The sequence below is a fragment of the Metarhizium brunneum genome, chromosome 6 (genome assembly GCF_013426205.1).
Source record: "Metarhizium brunneum chromosome 6, complete sequence".
Taxonomy (NCBI): domain Eukaryota; kingdom Fungi; phylum Ascomycota; class Sordariomycetes; order Hypocreales; family Clavicipitaceae; genus Metarhizium; species Metarhizium brunneum.
This window is the reverse complement of record NC_089427.1, coordinates 1,226,360-1,246,217: the sequence shown is the minus strand read 5'-3', so window position 1 is coordinate 1,246,217 and position 19,858 is coordinate 1,226,360. Positions and strand designations below refer to the sequence as shown.

Genomic DNA, 19,858 nt, shown 5'->3' with positions numbered 1-19,858 from the left:
ACCGACTTGTCGATCCCCCTCAAACCATGTCCACGGCAGTCCTTGGACTTCTCTGCCGTCGCTACAGGAAGCATGTTGCCTCTACTAGCTAGTCGCCCAAGTGTACATCTCAGCACACCCGGCCGAGAAAGCCACGCAGAATGCGAGAACCAAGATCGCCAGATCGTCGGCTGCGTGCTTGCGAGAATAAACATGCTCCACCGGCCGGTCAGATGAACCCACGTGGTGGGCGCATGTACATACCGGGACTTGTTCGTTTCGCAGTGCGGTCAGCCAGGTGCATTGTAACCCGCGGACGGGAGGACGGTGTATAATCGGACACTCAGTATTAGATTATCATGTTGGGGTAAACTTATCCCATGGCGTTGCACAACGTCGGAAACCGCGATCCCGGCCATGTGCCCGTCATGACGCTCGCATAAGAGATCATCTTGTTTTCGCCATAATTCTAGCATGCCCGCAGGCTGTAAAGGCGTGGCTATTGGCGGACGTTTTTGCCCGTCGCCTGGATTGCACTTCAGACAAGGTAGGTTCGAGACGTACCCTGGTGAGAAACACATGTAGCCTCGCTGGTCGAGCGAAAGAATCGTTCAGGTCGTTGTTAAAGCTCACTGAAGGTTGAACTTCGTATTCCATCTACCGCAGTCTATACGATATACAACGCATCAAGCGAATATACCATCTATCCATACCAAACACGAAAGCACTGCTTCTTAATGCATCCAATCATTAATAGCGTTAGGTATTTGCCCATACCTATACCACGTTGCACCGAGTGTGCCAAGATTTCCCGCCCGCATACCGTGAAAAAAAAAATCAACGTAATTCATTCGCAAATTTCGTCCATCGTCATCTTATACAGCCATCTTCATGGCGATTGTCTTGTGCGGATCATACCCCTTGACAATGATATCTTCCACCTTCCACCCGTCGATACCACATCCCTTCTCCCGCGCGATTTCTACCTCCGGGAATTGGCGTGGTTCTCTTTCCAACTGAATATTGAGAGCGTCTTCATGGTCCGCGTAAACGTGGGCATCGCCCATGACATGTGTCAAGCTGCCGGGCACTAAATCGCACACATGGGCAATCATGTGGGTGAGCAGAGCGTAGCTGGCAATGTTGAACGGTACGCCGAGACCCATGTCGCAAGATCTCTGGTACAATTGGCAGTGTAGATGGCCCTTTTCAGGCGCCGTGCTCGTTGCGCCGCCATTTGTTTCCGTGGAAGAGGCCTTGCCGTTCCGCCGTCTTCGGCTGGGGTATGAGACGTAAAATTGAGCAAACACATGGCAGGGCGGGAGCGCCATGAGATGCAAATCACGGGCGTTCCACGCACTGATGATTATCCTACGGTCGTACGGCTTGTTCTTGAGCTTGTCAATAACGTCTGCGAGCTGGTCGACGCCCTGGCCTGTGTAGTCCGTCTTGGCGTCCACGTATTCTGCTCCAAAGTGACGCCATTGGAAACCGTAGACGGGGCCCAGGTCTCCTTCTTCACGGTGGGTGAGGCCTAGGTTGTCGAGGAACTCGCGGGAACCGTTGCCGTCCCAGATCTTGACGCCGACGTCGCTCAGCGCCTTGGATGAAGTGTTGGCCTCGATGAACCACAACAGCTCGGCAACCACAGCACGAAGAAACACGCGTTTGGTGGTAAGAAGTGGAAGAATAGGAGTGCCGTCCCGGTTCAGTGAGAACTTGAGAGGTCGAGGGGCAAAAATGCTGATAGTGCCGGTTCCCGTCCTGCAGAGTCATCCTGTTAGTGGGGGTGACGTAGTGAACAACGCGGCTGTTGCAACTCACCGATCAGGTCTTTGTTCTCCTTCTTCTAGAATTTCCCGAATCAGATCAAGATACTGGTACTCTTCGTGCCTCTTGGCACAGGTAGCTCCGTTGGGAGCAACGCCATTCTGTAAAGTCATCTTCAACTGAGGGTTCTCGTCTATAGCATGTGCAGCAAAAAGAGCGACGCGGTCCAAGGAGCCCGTCGACGCGACTTGGGAAGATGCCCCGCTCCCGAAGGAGCCAAGTGCCAAACCCGCTGTGGGGCAGCAATCGTTCAGGCCGGGTTATTAAACTCCCGTACCCCCGATACCAAAGCTCCCTACGGAGTACAGCTCACCTTCGCTTACCCTCGCGCACGTGACCCACAACTCGAAAAATTTCTCGAATGTGCAGTGTGGTGTGTGCGCCATCCACCGAAATTTACGGACCCCGTCTCCGAACTTGGTGATATTCCTTTCCTCGACATCACCCAACGCCGAAGTCGACAACCCCATCACCAATCGACAAAGATGGCCAAGGAAGCTCCCGCCAAAACCGGTCTGACCGTTGGTCTGAACCGCGGCCACGTACGTGTTGTCAAAGTCTCACCTCGTGGAGGATCTCTGCTACGCTCTCCCCTCGTCCTCCGCGAGGTGGTTCCTGTTGCCGAAGCAGACGATGGACGCTGACATTTTGTGCTTTTTTTTCTTCGCCTTTTATAGAAAACCACCCCTCGTGTCGTCAAGCCCCGTGTCTCCCGCACCAAGGGCCACCTGAGCAAGCGCACCGCTTTCGTCCGTGAGGTCGTCAAGGAGGTTGCTGGGTAAGTCGCAACACAACCACTGCGAAAAAATGACAATTCGAGCGGAGCGAAATCATTGAATGGATGGGAAACACGGGTCCATGTGTGCAAGACTGGATGCCGGCTTCGATTGCAAACCCGCCAGTCCATTCGATGAATTTCTCTGCCGAATGGAGTTTTTCATCCCACGAAGCCTCGAACCCAAGCTAACTTGGATGCAGTCTTGCCCCCTATGAGCGCCGCGTCATCGAATTGCTCCGCAACTCCAAGGACAAGCGTGCCCGTAAGCTCGCCAAGAAGAGAGTACGTTTTTTTCTCACAAACCCTTCATCGCTCTCGTTCTGTGTCGTGGATGCTGACCAGATCACAGCTCGGTACTTTCGGCCGCGCCAAGAAGAAGGTCGACGAGCTGCAGCGCGTCATCGCCGAGTCCCGCCGCGCCGCCCACTAAATCGCATTCTAGACGGATGAAATGATTTTGAAATGGGAAACTTTTTATCGGGTTGCAAAAATGGGAGAAAAAGCAAGCCGCTTTCTTTTCCCCTTTGGGAAAGCATGTAAAAACCGGCGTGGGGGTCATGACATGGGATGCATTGCGGCCGGAGAAGTAGCTGAGAAGGCTTGTTTTGCGGATCTTAGGGACGTGAAATAGCTACTGCTTCGTTGGAATACCAAAATTAACCTTCTCGAATTTGTGGATTCTGGTCTTTGTGATGCTTGAATGAATGTGACACCATATTTTGCCAACTCTTCTCATTGTCAACTGGAATACCATGGTAAATTTCCTAAAGAACATGCATCTCCGTTCATCGTTTCCCAAAATTCATTGTTGTATATGGTACAGCCGAGATGCACATGCCAACATCACTCCCAGTACTTAGTATGAATGCAGCGTGACTTTCAATCCTTCTTTTCCAAGGAGTCCCCGATTCTCAAATGTTCATCTAGCTCAACTTCATAATGTTGTCATGTGTAATTACTACACCATTTTCATAACCGTTCGCTCATCTAAACTCTACCCTATACATTCGAAATAAAACGCCAAGTCATGCAATAACATTATCAACTCACTTCTTCCCCAACTTAAACCACTTCGGTTTTTTCGTCGTCCCATCTCCCTTGTCCTTCTTGTTCTCTTTCTTGGGCGCCTCCGTCGCGGGACCCGGCTCAGGTGCATCGTCGACTTTTGGAAGATCAGGCACTTTGACAGCCTGCCCCTGGTTCGCGACATTTGCCCTGAGGAAGGGCTGCTTTCTGATTGCTGCCGGTACACTATCTTCCCACACTAAATTGACGAGGACCCGGCCAGATAGTTTATACGACTTGACAAGGTTATGATTTTCCGCGTTGCTGTCTTTGATGATGTCCTTACCGCCGGGGAGGACGAGGTGAAACTGCTGCGTAGCATCTGCCATGACGTGTCTCACGGCTTGGTACAAGAATGCCCCCGTCTCGCTGGGGCTGACCTGCCATTCGCTGCTGGTATTGTCGGGGAATCGAACCTTGACGAGGATGGATTGAATGGAGGCGATGCGTGCTTCTTCCGCGGCGGCCTTCTCTTCTAGTTCCTTGTCTGAGAGGAGCCGTTTGTTCCGCGAGCTTTCTAGAAGCCGGGCCTGATGGAGTTGGGCGTGGGCGATGGTTGGGGTGAAGTCCGTCTCTGAGGCTGGTACCAGCGCCGCAGCGGGTGTAGTTCCTGTTGGCGCAAGGAAGACGTTGATGGGCTGAAACGGATCCTGTGCTGTGGGTGAGGAGGCCGTTGCACACTCTTTAGGAGCATCTTGTTCCACCGGTGCAGTTGAGAGGACAGGCTCAGGCTCAGGTTGTGACTGTGCTGAATCTTCTTGAGCGACCTCTGGTTCTGGCACACCGTCGGTCATTGTTGTATCACCCTGCTGTTGACTCTCCTCCCTGGCTTCTTCCGTCTTTGTTTCATCAACCTTGACGTCAGACCCGCTGTTCTCTTCACCATCTTTGAAAAAGGTGCTAATCTTCTCCATGGCCTCAAACAGCGTCTGTTCAGTCCTCTTGTACCCCAACCGAATCAACACATTGCCCGAGTTATGCCCCAACTGCGCCAACGTCTTCTGAAATTCCGGAAAACTCGAAAACTCCCTCCCCATAATATTCAAAACAGGTGTCTCATAATACAGCTGTCCGCTCCCACTTGTTGTATTCGCATACCCCCTCGCGGTGATGTTGACATTCTTCCCCGCGCTCGCCTCTCCACTTTCAAACTGGCGCATGACTTTCCATAGCGTCAGGTCGGAGGGGAACTTCTTGATTAAGCGGCCGCCTGGAATCTCTTTGGCATCGGGTTGGGGGATTTGAAGGGCGATTTGGACGGCGGACGGGGTTTTGGAGCGTAGAACGAGCTCGAGCTTTGCGCCGCCAGCAAGGCCTGATGTTCGGAAGGGCACCGAGAGATCGACCTGCTTCTGTTTGTGTCTGTGGACAATGTTAGTTTAAGAACAGGACTGGCATGCGGAGCGCAGAAGCGGTAAGAGGGCGATTTTACTTGACAAGGTACTTGTCGCTGGAGAGGTTGAGCTTCTGGCAAGCTTGGTCTAGCACATCGGAGAGATAGGTACCAGGGTTGACCTTGACAGTCGCCCTGCGCAGGTCGGTGGCGATGACGACGACATGAGATGCCATCCTTTCGAGGGCGGGGATGTGTGGGAGAGGAGCCAAGAGTGAGCCCGACAGTCTCGAGGAGAGAGGGCTGAGTTATATGCAGTTGTGACGATGGATAAGACACGGTAGTCCTGTGGCAGTGATGCTAGGCGATGCGGTCTTTGGTCTATGGTGGGGTGAAGTAACTGGTGGGTGTCAGATGTCCACGTCGGGTACCTTACCTCTTCAGACACGAGGTAAATTCATGTGAGAGACGCAAACAAAGCATTAGGTTTCTATTTAAAGTTCATTAATTGAGCGCCTGTGAACTGGAGAAAGCTCTGAAATCGAACAGCTTGTAGGCTGCTCACTCATCAAGGGACGTGGGCGTGGCCGCTCGTCATTTCTTCTCGAAGCCTCCAGGATCCAGATTCCATCAGGCAGCCTTCGGTGAGGTAAACACTTGAGCTTCAGCCAATCAGAGGCAACTAGCAGTTGCAGCACACAAGATATCTCCCGAGTAATCGATTATAAGAGAAATTCACCCGTTGACAAGGATATACTAATATGCTTATTATTATTTTAATATCTGAAAGGACTCCGTAGTACCATGTAGCGCGTGATAGTCAGATAGAGGGCCACAGAGTCTACCCCCTGACAGCCGGACTGTTCCCACATAAGGCGGGCGCGTGGGAGTAGCTGCTGTGTCGGACAGACAAAATAACAGGATACCTCCATTCAAAGTGTCAGATTTTCCCAAATAAAATTAGAGAAAATTCGACACTCTCTGCGATTTCTCATACTCCGAACGTTGACTGGCAGGCAGCCGTGGTGAGGTAAAGCAGCAACAGCACCGCAGCTCCAACCAATCAGAGCCGGCCACCCGCTCTTTCCAGATCCAGGCGTCTCCACCGAACCAGTCAGCGTTCGGCCACGCCAGTGCGTTTGCCTTGCTGCAGGCGCTCGCTCCGTGTTCTCGGTGCCGGAGCTGAGCTACCACGACGACATTCATTCACAGCAACCAGGGAGCTTCGAAACCGCCGTGCCACACAATCCTCCACGACCACCATCACGAACCTCCCGCCAAAGGCTTCACTACCCCCAAAGACATCGATTGATCAACCTCAGCGCCCCTCCAGAGCAACTGCTCGATCCGCAGCTCCTCACCCAGCACCATGGTACGCCCCAACCGCTCCTCCATCCCATCACAGCATCAAAGGCTAACTCTACCGCCAGTCATCCCCCTTCTCCATCAGTTGGTAGCCCGCGTCCCTTCTCCTTGCCAACCCCGTACGTACTGACCAACGATTCCCATAGACGGCGGCGCCTGCGTCGCCATGGTCGGCAAAGACTGCGTCGCCATAGCCTGCGACCTCCGCCTGGGCCTCCAGGCGCTCACCGTATCCAACAACTTCCCCAAGATCTTCCAGTACGGCGACGTATTCCTGGGCCTGACGGGCCTCGCAACCGACGTCGGCACCGTCGCCGACCTTTTCCGCTACAAGGTCAACATGTACCGCCTCCGCGAGGAGCGCGCCATCGCGCCCCGGACCTTTGCCAACCTCGTCTCCTCGTCGCTATACGAGCGCCGCTTCGGCCCGTACTTTGTGTCCCCCGTCGTGGCGGGGCTGGATCCCAAGACGGGCAAGCCCTTCATCTGCGGCTTCGACAGCATAGGATGCATTGATTTTGCAAAGGACTTTATCGTTTCGGGCACGGCGTCGGAGCAATTGTTTGGTATGTGTGAGGGTTTGTGGGAGGAGGACATGGTATGTTTTCCCCTCTTCTTCTTGCCGTTTTTTTTCTCGTAATGCACTTTTTCTTTTTCCTCGTGTGACTATGCATGGCGGGGAGGATTTCTGCTAAAACAGTTTGCTTAGGGTCCTGATGCTCTTTTCGAAACCATCTCGCAGGCGCTCTTGAATGCTGTCGATCGAGATGCCCTTTCTGGATGGGGCGCACATGTGTACATCATTGAGAAGGACAAGGTTACCAAGAGATTACTAAAGGGTAGACAGGATTAAACGAGTTGTCGGTGAGGCCGAGGAACGGCTTCGGACATGATGGAGTGCGCACTGAGGAATCGCAGGATTGGAATGCGCTGTACGAATATCTAGATGCTCGGCTGGCGTCGAGATGGAATAAACCAAAGAATTACAATTTACTACCAACAAATTATTCGGCCCTATTGCATGCTTTTCAGCGACGCGTCAACCATGTTCTGACTGTAACTCCAAATGCTTTTATTGAAGTAGTACAAACACCGGCCGCTGCAAAGTACACCTAAAATTCCCCCAGCTCTCGCTGGCAGGCTATCATACATGTGTCTACCATCTAGCTTAGGCCATTCATGCAAAACATTGTTTCCGCGTCTATATAACTTCTTCTTTTTATTTGTCTTTCATTATTCGTCTATATCTCCTTCTTGCCCTTGATGCCCTCCGTCGTCTCATGTGTTGTTGTCTGCATGAAGAAATTGCGTTCAATCAACTTCAGGACCTCATCGAGGAGACTGTATCAACCGTTAGCTTGTAGTTCTGGCTTAGATAGAAGTTGCAGGGCACTTACATGACAGGTGCGCTAATAACGACGACTGCCTTCCACTCAGTCATGTTGAGTGGGACAATTGCAAACAGACTCTGCAAGAAGGGGATGTACAAGAGGGCAAAGTGCAGAGCCATGGACAAAGCGATGGCGTAGACGAGCATCATGTTCTTCCACAGGGGCAGTGAGAGGAGTGACTCGCTCGACGACAAGGCGTTCATGGCGTTAAACATCTCGATGACGACAAGGATAGACAGTGACACAGTCGAGCCTGCCTTGGCCATGTCGTTGGAGAACATCTGGCATCCGATCTCGGGGAAGTCGGCGGTGCAGTGATGGAAGCGGGAGAGCTGCTTGAAGGTAATCTGGGGCCCCTCGGGGTTGTACATGAACCACCAAGCGTAGCCGGCAACAGTCGCCAGACCAACGTATGTTCCGATAATCAGGTAACGCAAGAACAGCCATCCACCAATAAGGGGCTCATCTCTCTTTCGGGGCTGGCGCCTCATAATATCGTGGTCCGAGGGGTTAAAGGACAGGGCGGTGGCAGGAAGGCCATCGGTAACCAAGTTGACCCAAAGGAGCTGAACGGGTATCAAGGCCTCGGGCATACCCAGAGCAGCTGTGAGGAAGATGGAAACAACCTCGCCGATATTGGACGAGATGAGGTAACGGATAAACTGTTGGGTGTTGTTGTAGATGGCTCGACCCTCCTCAATGGCAACTTCAATGGTGGCAAAGTTGCTGTCAGCAAGAACCATATCGGCAGCCAACTTGGAGACATCAGTACCAGAACCCATGGCAACACCAATATCGGCCTTCTTCAGAGCAGGAGCATCGTTGACACCGTCGCCAGTCATGGCTACAACCTCGCCCAGAGACTGCAGAAGATCCACCAACTTTGACTTGTGACCAGGCTCGACACGAGAGAACAAAGAGGCTCGCTGGGCAGCTTTAAGCTGCTCACTGGGACTCAAGTTCTCAAATTCACGCCCAGTATAGCTCTTTCCAGTGAGATCTTCATGCTGACCGAAAACGCCAATTTGACGGCAGATACTCTCTGCTGTATTGCGATTATCTCCAGTGATAACAATCACACGAATACCGGCTTCCTTGCATTTGGCGATTGATCCAGGGACTTCTTCTCGAGGGGGATCCAGCATACCGACCAGACCTAAGAAAGTCATATTTTGCTCAAGGCGGGCGTAATCCTCAGTCGACTTCGCGGATAGCAAGGGACTCTTGGAAACGTCGTCAATGCTAGCCAAGGCAATAACACGAAGACCACGGTTTCCATAATCAACAACTTCTTTCATCAAGAGATCGGAAAGCTTGCCACTGAGGGCAACCTTGTTACCGTCTGCACCAAGCAAAGCGTGGGAACAGCGGTCGATGATGGATTCGGGTGCGCCCTTGACGAGAAGCTTCTTCTGCTTTCCATTCTGGACCAGAACAGACATGCTCTTTCGATCTCTGGAGAACTCATAGGTGGCAAGACGGGGAAGTTGTTTCTCATACAGGTGGCTGGCATGGTGGAGGCAGTCCTCGAGATGAGTGTCATTAGGAGGACAGGGTCCAATCTTTTCAACAAGCGCACGTAGAGCACCCTCAGTAGGCTCACCAACGCTGGAGAAGGTAGCAGTACGGGAATCATAGGCGAGGTGAGCATCGTTGCAAATGGCAGCGACTTCTGTCATCTGGCGAACGGTGTCTGACGACGATGTCAAGTCCTTCACGGGCTTGCCATTGGCTGTAATGGCTCCCTTGGGGGCAAAGGTGGTGCCTTCAACATCGAGTTCATTGAGGTCATTGCCGGCCTCATTGATGTAGACAATTTTGTTGACACTCATCTGGTTCGTGGTTAGGGTGCCAGTCTTGTCTGAACAAATGACACTGCAGCTTCCCAAGGTCTCCACAGAGGGCAAGCTGCGCACCACGGCGTTCTTAGCAGCCATTTTGCGCGTACCAAGGGCTAGGCAAGTGGTAATGACAACAGCCAACCCCTCAGGGATAGCAGCCACTCCTAAGGAGACGGCAATCTTGAGATAGTAGATGGCGCCCTTAGTCCAGCTACCATGACTGGGATCATTGAAGTTGGGGATGTTGATAAGCCAGACCAGAATGCAGATGACAGTAATGACTTTGGCTAGATTGTCTCCAAAATCGTTGAGTTTTTGCTTCAGAGGCGTGGGCTCAGAGATTTGGGCCGTGATACTCTCATGGATATCTCCGATGGCAGTGTTGGAGCCAGTGAGGACGACAACGGCTCTGGCACGCCCAGTAACGACAGTAGTTCCCGAAAAGAGCATGTTGACTTGATCCTGCAAGACAGCACGCTCATCCTTGACGACGACCTCGTCATCTTTGCCGACGCTCTCACTCTCTCCAGTCAAGATAGCCTGGTCGACGGCAAAGCTATTGCTCTCAATGGCAATGACGCGGCAATCGGCGGGAATACGGTCTCCAACGGCTACGGTAACGATATCGCCAGGAACCAACTCGTCAGCCTTGACTCGAGCAACGTGGCCATGGTTTCGAATAACATTGGACTCATTCGCCGAATATTCTTGCAGGGCGGCAATCGCCTTCTCAGCACTGCTTTCTTGGGAGACTCCGACGACGGAATTGAGGATTAGGATGGTGAGAATCTGAGAGCAGAAACCAAGTGTTAGCCAAGCGGATTGGTTAAGACACTCAGTAGAGCTACGAATCGATATATGCTATCAGGAGTACTCACAACAGCGGGGTCAACGAAGGCACTCCAGCCGCCTTCGTCCTCGAAAAGTGCCAGAACAAATGAAACGGCCGCGGAGCCAAGTAAAATAATCACTAGCTGGTCCTTGAATTGCTCCAGAATGAGCTCCCACAGAGGAGTAGGAGGCTCGTCGGGGATAGCTAGTTGCTCAACAAAGTCAGCAAAACCATTTGTACAAAACGATGATGGTGGGGTGAAGAGCGGCATCGAGACTCTAGATCGTTCGCAATGGGGTATTTCATCGCGGATAGGAGGCAAATGAGAGATTGCGCGACACTTGGATAGGAATGACGTACAATTGCGACCATACTTGATTCTCAGCTCCTCAACTTCCTTGTTGGTAAGACCGTCATGCTCGTCCACTTCGAAGTGGGAGAGAACCGTCGCAATGGGACGGGCAAAGGCGTTCTCCATGTCGACTTGCTCGGCGAACAGGACACCGGAAGCTCGGCGAGGAGGGAAATGGGATGTTGCGCGACGTGCCGAGCGAGTATAGACCGGGGGATGTTGAGCACAGCAGCACGGACAAAGGAAGACGAAAGGTTGGGGGAGAAGGTAAAGAAGGTTCCAATAGCCAGATCAGCGTCTTGACATGGCCGATTTGTCAGATCCGAGCAGCCCCACGTGGTGTCTGTAGAGAAGGCTGGAGAAGAAGACGAAACGGACAATGAAGGGAAAAGCAGCTTTCTGTGAGCCAGGCCGGCGAGCGCAAAAAGTTGTACATACGTGTTCGTTTTGGCTTTGGAGGTGGTGCTAGTCAACTTCAGGACTCCAGGAGTGGGTAGCGGCTGAGGCGAAGGGCCTGGTAGGTGCTTTGTCTGGGAGCGGGCTCCGTAGTGGCGCCTGGGGCCACATGGCGGCAAAGTCGGGCCTAGAGCCAGGGGCCATTCCGCCAAGCATCGGCCAGGTGTCGGGCCAGTGTCAGCCTAAAGTCTGCCAGCTGCCAGCTTACTAAGAAGGCGAAGTCAACATCTACATGGAGAAGTCCGAGGCCACCGTGGTTGCTCTGCACCAAAGCTGCCGGCAAGTGCAGATAAGAGGAAGACACATCTGGAATCATGATGAAGTGCAGGGCAGGTGCAGACACATGCAGCTGCCACCACGCGGAGTTGCGTGTGGTTGGTCACCCAGTGGAAGGTAACAACTGGTTGCAGGACCGCCCGTAGGGCTAGTATCTGTTAAAACAATGCCCGAAGCACGAAGTACTTGGATACGTGAACTTTGGCAATGGTTACCTGATCACATGCAGGAGGAATCCTATAGTGGGAGGTACCTTATAGGTAGTGGGTACTTGAGTACTTACATATCGCAACGCAACGTCCAGCATCTTCATCCCGGCTCATGCCTCTCAGATTCGGTTCGTAATACCAGACCTCTGCTGGTCATTCACTCCACACAATTGCTGTCTGGAGGATGCCCGTCAGCTTCCCACTAAGCGCTCCATTGGTCCCCTCCAGTTGCCCAGGGTCAGGTATTATCTACTAGATGCACGACAGCGTGCCCAGCCAGCACTGCCTCCTCAAACGTGGAGCAGCCCAACATTGAAGGCTCCATTACCGGCTTCTACTGTAGTATTAGTATCTGTAAGTACATTGCACAGAGAGAAAACGTGCAAGCATCACAACTGAGAAACAGGATGGTCACCAGCGCTCTCAGCGGCGCAGCTGGGCATCTTCCGCCCGGGTCTCCTGAGTCGGCGCGCCCCAGGTTTTTTGCTTCCGGTCTATACCAAACATGGACTAGCTCCAGGGCCTTGCCTCTGTCGGGCCAAGCGTCCGCCACTGGTAGAGTTGGTTCTACGTTTGTCGCCGTGCGTGTCGATGTCAATGCTTCGAGGTTTTTCGGCGATGTCCAGATATTTGCAAACAAAACAACAGGCGGCAAGAGGCCAGAGCTGGGAAGGCTGGCAGGTAAGGCTGGCAGGTAAGGCAGGCTTCCGAATGTACGTTGCATTCATGCCGACTCCTGGTCGTGCTTGGGCTGTAATGTCCTCGGCGTACTTCCCTGTCCCTCTCTCCTTTGCTTTTGTTTTCCTTTTTCCTTTCCTTCTTTTCTTTTTTCACTGCAGAATCGGCATGTCTCTTCCGATTGGCTGTATTGCAATTTTTGAGACAAGACAAAAGATGTGTTGTCAAATTGTCAACGGCTCCCAATCTAACGGATGAACGTGATGAGATACGGTGGGAGGCAAAAAGTATTTGACCACATCAGTACCTGACTATCGCGTTCCATATGATATAATATAGTGCATGACCATTTAGCCCTCTTTTTTTATTGTTTTAATACTCTCATTATATACTATGGTATGTTATTGAATGGTTCTCGGTGGGCAAATATATTCTGCCAGACTGTATGCCCCTTCTCCCCCATAAACAAGCAAACCAAGCCCATGACATGCCATGATATGAATCGCGATTAGAAGTCAAAATCGAGGCAAGGTTTACGGCTATAGTATTGCTATATAAACTACACTGTAATAAAGCCAGCTATAAGCCTCTAGCTGACAAGTGTAATATCGTCCGATGTCTTTGTCGCCATGTGATTGTAAATTATCTGAACCCCATCCCAATCGTCTGATCCTAATGTGTCTCAGCCATGGAACTTTAAACCTATTTGCCACGAACAGGAACCAGAACGTTGACACATTCGTCCACGTGCAACCCCGAGGCATCGCTCTTGTTAAAGTATCCGTCTGATATGTATTCTTTGCAACCGCAGTACCAGTCAAATCAGAAAATAGAAAAGTTCAAGGTTTTGCAGAAACTGGGACACTTCTGCCGACGAATGCGTTCGATATCACCAAGAGTGATGTATTGAGGACTCCTTAGGATCCCACACCCGGAACACAAAAATATGCTACAGGCATAAATTTGAATATAAGAGCTTCTGGTATTTTCTAGAGACTGATCGCATTTCCAATCACCTTCTTGGAGTGGCAGTCCGCCGGCAACGGAGCAATAGCCACAAATGCCGAGACCTGATCAATTTTTCACGCCGCAAGGACATATTTATTAGCGACCTAAACTTGGCCGCGTCTAGGCGGCGTCGATTTTGTAGTGAGCTCTTTGCCCGCAGCAGCTACTGCGGATCAATCGCGCCGAGAAAGCATCATCTTAGAGAACTTCGTTGTCAGGTATCTGCGTCACTCTACAAGGCACCTTTATACAACGTATACTAGGGAACAGGCATACGCTCAGTACAAGATTTACGCAACACCTCTGACACTCACGGTGACCCAGGGTTCGAGATTGAGATTGGTCACAGGGTTGATCCTCTTTATTAACTGCTGAGTACGGACAATCTGATGAGATGTTATGCCGATCCTCCAAGGTCACGCATTGTTAATTATTTCCCTCTTGTAAAAGTTAGGTAATAATTGAGTGAAAAAGAAAGTGAAAACAAACCATTATAGCCCGTCACCCGGCGCCCAAAATTTCATCCACCTTGGATCCAAATCGCTTCCTTCACGATAAAATCTCAAGTCGGTACTCAGACGGATTCTATCGTCGGCATCTTCGTTTAATGAACTCGTGTGAATCATATATGGGTCGTGGAATACCACATCCCCAGCTTCGTAATTGGCCACGAGCCACCGCTGGTGTTTGTGCTGCGCACCAAATTCAGCAGCATTCTGTGATAGTTGTCCATACTTTTCCATATGGACGTTAAACGCGCTAACCCTCTCTTCTGGGGTCAATTCGGCTGCTCTGCGAGTGAAGTCCTCCTCGATAGATCTGCCCAGTCCCACAGAGTCAGCAAGATACATCAGTCCACCTCCATTCTGTGACACGTCCCCGATGGGGACCCATGCGGTGAGGAAGAAGGCCTCGCCACCTCTGAGGAATAGTTTGTCGTAATGCACCGCTGTGCTTAGTGCGCCGGGGACGTTGTGACGAAGCATTGTGCGCTGGAGAAGGACTTCGTTGTCCCACCTCATTAAATTCCTGATAAAATTCCGTAGGTCGGTGTGTGCCACAAGGTTGAGATATTCCGGTGCTTTGTGTACGTCGGTCATTGTTGTGACCTGTAAATCTGTGGGAGGGAGTTCGCCGGCACCGATGCCGCCGTGGGCTTGGGGTGATTGGTTCGAGTTGAATATGCCGGCTTCCGTTGATGTTCCCGGTTCCAGTATTCCGGTTGGAGCATATCGAGTGAAGTATCTTTGTGGGGTGTCAGTAATCATCGCGGAAGTGTTAAACTTACGTGATCTAACGGGTTACTACAAGATATACCTGCAGGTTATACTCACTCGGATCGAACTTTTAGCACATCCTCCCTTGGAATCAAACTCTTGACGAATAAATAACCGGCTTCTTTCAGCCTCTTGCGCATTTCAGAAATAGAAGTCCCTTTAGATGTTGGTCTGAGCCAGCCTAGGTTTTCCAGCGCAACCTTTCCTTCGTTGGACCCTACTGGGATAGGAAGCTCATGCGAGCGCAGGGTCATGGCGGCTGCGACCATTGTGAAAAGAGCCTCTATGGATCTGAGACAATGCTATCGAATACTCATTTTCTTTACAGTTAGTACTATAATATATGGTCATACAAACTTGACCATGAAAGAGGGGTTGGTGCCGAAAACGGCGACGGGCACTCGCCTGGATCTCATGTATTTGCCACCCCGCAGATGGTGACCATCACTCGGAAGCTAATAGACCGATTTAACCGAAGGGGTGATTTTGTATCGCCTTCTGTATTCATATTTGAGCGCCTGTTCCTTGTTAGTCGCGGTAGTTGGACATTGGCCGTAGTCACAGGAGTCAGGACCTTCACCAGGCGTCAAGAACTCAAGTTGCTCAACACACTCTCCCCCACAAGTTACAACTTGTGTTGGATCCAGTCCCTAGAAGAAAGATCCGTAATCGACTGGTCACATAATATTCAGTATCTTGCCATGAGAAGTTGCTAAATGGTTACTTGCCTGCCGTGTGACTGTACCACACTGTCCTCCCACAGCCTCTTGCCAACCCTGGGTCTCTGCCAACCATGATTCATGAACCTTAATACCATGTACGACACTTCATGCATCAACCACGCTATTATCATGCACATGAATCCTGCATTTTCCGATTCGGAGGACGACAATGGTCCAAAAACGACGGCGTTCGCTGGCGCCTTTGAGCAGAGCTGAAGAGAATTACAGCAGCTTCCTCTGCTGTTGTCATCCCGAGTCTCCACGCAGTTGGTTTGGAGATAGCAAGTTGCAGATATCCAACCGCCTGTACACAGCAGACGCCATGTTGCCCTGGTATCCGAAAACACAAATGGATGACAATTGGTCTGCGGAAATCCTAAAGCCGTTAACCTATGCCCTTGCCACGGCTAGAGGAGCGCTCGAATACGAGACCGCAACCACATGTACCCAAGATCATCGATCGCACAGGGACTACATGCCAAAAGCATGAACCGCTACTTCGGACAAAGGACCTCATTTTTGGTATGACAAAGAACGTAGACCAGCATATTTGGGGCCCGACATGGGATGTGAGCGGCGTCGCCGTCGTCAGCAATACGTGGCAATGCTTTTGCCGAGATGGAAGCATTGGAGACCAGATTCCCCAGACTGCGGACTGATATTGACTATTATGAAATGGAAGTAGCAGGTGCTCCGACAGCTTTTTTGTTTTGCATTGACGTCAACTGGTGGGTTTGCTCCTTCCTCCCTGACATTTATGCTCCCCTGTTGCCAGCTGTCGAGCACCCGGTGGCATCTCTACAATTCCTTCTCTTCCCCCATCCACACAATACCCTCCCTTTGGTTCGTTTTTGGTGGCATCCATTCCCCCAAATCGGGATCTTCTTGGAAGTAATTTTGTATCAACTTTTTTTGGACTTGTTCAGTTTGATTCCTCTGTAGTATGGCGATTGCAGTATCGACCTTCTATACGCCTCGGGCCTCAGTCGACGGCTTTCAATCAACAAATCCAATACCTCCAATGGTTGGGAAACACACCAACAGTTTCACGTTTTCCCATTTCAGCACGTATGCTGGACAGGTTTACGGTGGGCTAAGCCAGCGACGAAGGCAGATTAAGTCTCTGCTGTCCAACGATGGTATCGAGAACAAAGCCCAGGTTTCACAGGGTTTCTTGTACCGGCGTATAGACCCAATCACGCCTAACTCAATTAGTCAAATTTCTGATATGCCTGACATCGAAACCGAAAAAAATATACGTCCTCGATCTCCCTTCCGTAAGTGGATGGTCTCCATACAGAAACGAAACCAACATGGCCTCTCACCACGGCAGTTACCAAGCCGTGATTTGCCAGATTGGCTTTGGGGAACCGGCGAAGGGCACAGTACGTCACAGCCGTGCTACTCGATTCGGGCCAAAAACTCATCCGGCTCCTCGTTCAACTTTGTTTCTGCAGTTCGAAGCGCCAGTGTGAGTTTGGCGGAGCTCAGTACGATGACAAGATCAAAAGCCAACACCGCAATCTCCAGATGTGCCTCGCAGGTTGATCATGGCACCGACGTATTGACGGAACCAAAACAATCTGAGGATGTTACTATTGACAGGCCAATAAAACTGGATCCTGACGCTCTGGTTCGGGCTGTGAAGCGCCGTCGTATATTAGATGAGCTAGTACACACCGAAGAAGACTATATCAGTGATATAAGGTTGCTTTTAAATGTATGGCAGAACAATAATGATGCTACAAGATATTCTAATGAGTCTACTAGGTTTATGTTACGATGCTGGTGTCGCTTCCTTCCACATATCATGGCTTACGGCAATCAGTCAACCGGAATCTCTCTGACATCTTACAGCTGCATGAAGAATTCTTGGACGAGCTTCAGCGCGCCGTCTCAAATTCGGGGATCAAAGAATTTGGTCATCTCGAAGGTGTTACTGGAATACCAGACCAACCGCTCCATGATCGGACGCAAGTCTTCAGTCGTAACGGAAGAGCCAACGTTCACCGCGGTCGGTCAACCATGGAAACTTCTGAGCTATGTGCAGAACCACAAGTTATTGTTGAAGTTTCCAAAATCTTTGAGAGACAGGTGAGCCATCATCACACCACCCACTTACGATGAGATAAATGCATTTCTCTGATAGCCATAGATGAGTCGTTTCTTTATATATAAAGAGTATGGCGCCAAGTATGAAATGATGGTTCAAGAAACAGCTTCAGTATATGATACATTGCCGGACTGGGATTGTAACCAGAAAGGGCTCGAGGCCCTGTCAGCTCTATTAAGCACGAGGAGCTGTGCACTGCGCAACACCAACAGAGCGGCTACTATGAAAGATCTCCTTGTGAAGGTGAGACCTATGTCAAGGACGAGGAAAGTGAAGAAAGCACGTATTAACATGAACGCCAGCCGATACAAAGAATCTGCAGGTACCCTTTGATATTTGGAGAGCTCCTCAAATATACGCCTGTTGCTGATTGCCCTAACGCACACATGGCGGCTGAGAGCGTGTTAGCCCGGTTTCGAGAAGCAACAACAGAAATTAACCAGGTGACAAATGACCCTCAAATGAGGAACACTTTATCACGCTCCTGGTTACTACAAGACCGACTCGTATTTCCAAACAGGGTAAGCTTTCTGAGGTCAGCTTTTGGAAAAGAGGAGTAACTAACCATCAGATAAGAGTTTCGATTCGGTTTCCAAAGATCGTGTACGATCTTTCGGTCATGTTCGCCTATGCGGAACTCTCCACGTCTGTTGGCAAACTCCAGATGGAGTTGACGGCCAATACTTGATATGTATACTTTACCCTGATGTTCTCTGCTTGGCATGTGCTGGGAAAGTAGATCCCATATATACCATAAAAGCTTGTATAAATGTGCATGAAGTCAAAATAGAGGAGGCAGATAACGGAAGAGGTGAGCGAAATGTCTCGACGTTGAAAATTCCCTACCTACAAAACCGCTGATTGCGATCTCAACAATAGGTTTACAATGCCACACAGCTCCTTTCTCTTGGAAGCTCGTTTTTGAATGCCATCATCAGCTATTTGAAATTATTATGACGGCCTGTGCCCCCAAAGAAGAAGTGGAATGGCGCGCACGATTATCTTCACCACTAGCACAATGCAAAATTGGAGTGGCAACCACGCTTACATTTCTGGACTTGAACATTAAAAGCCTTGGGGCTGTTACCAGCAAATCAGGTTAGTCTTCACTATTGGTCCATCCTGTAGGCAGCATTGACATAAAAGGAAACAGATCCTGGTGCTCGAAGACTGTCCATTCGGAGAGCTACCACGATATGTCCCAAGCCAGCTTTGTACCAGGTAATCATCAAAAACACAAGTGGAGTTCGCCAAACCAGCGGCCACGGTTCTACGTCGTTAAACATGCATCGATCTCATTCGCTACTTGCTGCAAAGACTCGTGTTTCGTTTCTCGCGCCACCTCGAAGCGAACGCGCGCGTTTAGAGATTATTTTGGCTGATGTCTGGAGTCAAGAGATTCTGCCCTTTTCAGGCATGAGTGGTCGGTCGAGAAGTGAGCGTCTAGTTAGAACATCAGCCTCGACGGTTATTAGGAAGCTGAGTGTGGCGAGTATTGCAAGCTCCTTTGCCAAGAGAGCTAGCGGACTGAGGCAGAGAATGTCACTCGAAGACACTTTCCGGCCAGTCGGGCTACAAACGACACCTTCAGAAGTGGCAGACCCTGGATCCACGTCAAACTCGGAAAACAGAATGAGTGATTTAGAGAGGCATAAAGCTTCGACAGCCGCAGCAAAGCGCTCATTGTCTCAGGAGGAAATACAGGGAACGACGAAGAAGAGAAGCGGCATGTCAGGTCATGGATTCCGAGGCATGTTCAGTTAAACTCTTGTACGATTGACCCCTACAGACGTGATATGACGATGGCATGCAGGGGTCTTGTGCCCCTGATGAAGATAGTACAGGGATTGGCCGGAATAAATTGTATGGCGGAAAGTGCATAATACATAATGACATACTTTAGAAACTGAAGAACATAAAATAACAGAGGATGTAGTATGGCCATGGCCAACATGCAAGAAAAATCAGGGGCAATGGTACTGGCTGACAGCGTTTGGTGAAGTGATGAATGCTGATGTGTCTTGGACAGGTCGTGCATATACATATGTACATGGCATTACCTGCGAGTAGCCTCTAGGAGGTACGGAGAACTTGCGTAGATGGGCTTCGGGCGGACAACATGTGCCTTTAGAATGGCCTACGGGTGGCCAATTGGTAGAAATGAAGTGACTGCCAAGTAGTACTCCGCACTACTCCATTACAGTACCAACTTTTGCAATGTCTTGGGCGAGTTGGCCAAATTAGATGATGTCGCTAAATGATGTCGTGAGCTGGCACTTGCACCTGAACCCTTAGCGAGGTGGCTTGTCTCTCTCTGGCTTGCTCCTGGCCCCGCAGCAATTGAACCTTGAAG

The 19,858-nt window shown here is 50.6% G+C and overlaps 8 protein-coding genes across 8 annotated transcripts; 4 read left to right on the top strand and 4 right to left on the bottom strand.

Moving 5' to 3' along the window:
* Positions 1–854: 854 nt before the first annotated feature.
* On the bottom strand, positions 855–1,922 carry TMP1 (Thymidylate synthase; the record flags this gene model as incomplete). Its single annotated transcript, XM_014691131.1, has 2 exons — positions 855–1,743; positions 1,804–1,922. The coding sequence occupies 2 exons, from the start codon at positions 1,920–1,922 to the stop codon at positions 855–857; spliced, it is 1,008 nt and encodes a 335-aa protein (XP_014546617.1).
* A 372-nt stretch (positions 1,923–2,294) lies between these two features.
* rpl36 (60S ribosomal protein eL36) lies at positions 2,295–3,017 on the top strand (the record flags this gene model as incomplete). Its single annotated transcript, XM_014691132.1, has 4 exons — positions 2,295–2,351; positions 2,487–2,587; positions 2,788–2,869; positions 2,937–3,017. The coding sequence occupies 4 exons, from the start codon at positions 2,295–2,297 to the stop codon at positions 3,015–3,017; spliced, it is 321 nt and encodes a 106-aa protein (XP_014546618.1).
* Positions 3,018–3,633: 616 nt separating this feature from the next.
* Positions 3,634–5,221, bottom strand: Aspscr1 (Tether containing UBX domain for GLUT4; the record flags this gene model as incomplete). Its single annotated transcript, XM_014691133.1, has 2 exons — positions 3,634–5,014; positions 5,085–5,221. The coding sequence occupies 2 exons, from the start codon at positions 5,219–5,221 to the stop codon at positions 3,634–3,636; spliced, it is 1,518 nt and encodes a 505-aa protein (XP_014546619.1).
* A 1,133-nt stretch (positions 5,222–6,354) lies between these two features.
* On the top strand, positions 6,355–7,203 carry PUP3 (Proteasome subunit beta type-3; the record flags this gene model as incomplete). The annotated part of the gene is made up of 4 exons (XM_014691134.2): positions 6,355–6,357; positions 6,416–6,434; positions 6,497–6,948; positions 7,060–7,203. The coding sequence occupies 4 exons, from the start codon at positions 6,355–6,357 to the stop codon at positions 7,201–7,203; spliced, it is 618 nt and encodes a 205-aa protein (XP_014546620.2).
* A 388-nt stretch (positions 7,204–7,591) lies between these two features.
* Positions 7,592–10,892, bottom strand: SERCA (Calcium-transporting ATPase sarcoplasmic/endoplasmic reticulum type; the record flags this gene model as incomplete). Its single annotated transcript, XM_014691135.1, has 4 exons — positions 7,592–7,691; positions 7,748–10,371; positions 10,461–10,618; positions 10,775–10,892. 4 exons carry the CDS (start codon positions 10,890–10,892, stop codon positions 7,592–7,594), a joined length of 3,000 nt encoding a protein of 999 aa, XP_014546621.1.
* Positions 10,893–13,884: 2,992 nt separating this feature from the next.
* G6M90_00g097190 (uncharacterized protein) lies at positions 13,885–14,939 on the bottom strand (the record flags this gene model as incomplete). Its single annotated transcript, XM_014691136.1, has 2 exons — positions 13,885–14,638; positions 14,728–14,939. 2 exons carry the CDS (start codon positions 14,937–14,939, stop codon positions 13,885–13,887), a joined length of 966 nt encoding a protein of 321 aa, XP_014546622.1.
* Positions 14,940–16,705: 1,766 nt separating this feature from the next.
* Positions 16,706–18,193, top strand: G6M90_00g097180 (uncharacterized protein; the record flags this gene model as incomplete). Its single annotated transcript, XM_066131525.1, has 6 exons — positions 16,706–16,863; positions 16,923–17,112; positions 17,163–17,486; positions 17,548–17,748; positions 17,808–18,026; positions 18,077–18,193. 6 exons carry the CDS (start codon positions 16,706–16,708, stop codon positions 18,191–18,193), a joined length of 1,209 nt encoding a protein of 402 aa, XP_065987773.1.
* A 265-nt stretch (positions 18,194–18,458) lies between these two features.
* Positions 18,459–19,269, top strand: G6M90_00g097170 (uncharacterized protein; the record flags this gene model as incomplete). The annotated part of the gene is made up of 2 exons (XM_066131524.1): positions 18,459–18,603; positions 18,659–19,269. The coding sequence occupies 2 exons, from the start codon at positions 18,459–18,461 to the stop codon at positions 19,267–19,269; spliced, it is 756 nt and encodes a 251-aa protein (XP_065987731.1).
* Positions 19,270–19,858: the final 589 nt, after the last annotated feature.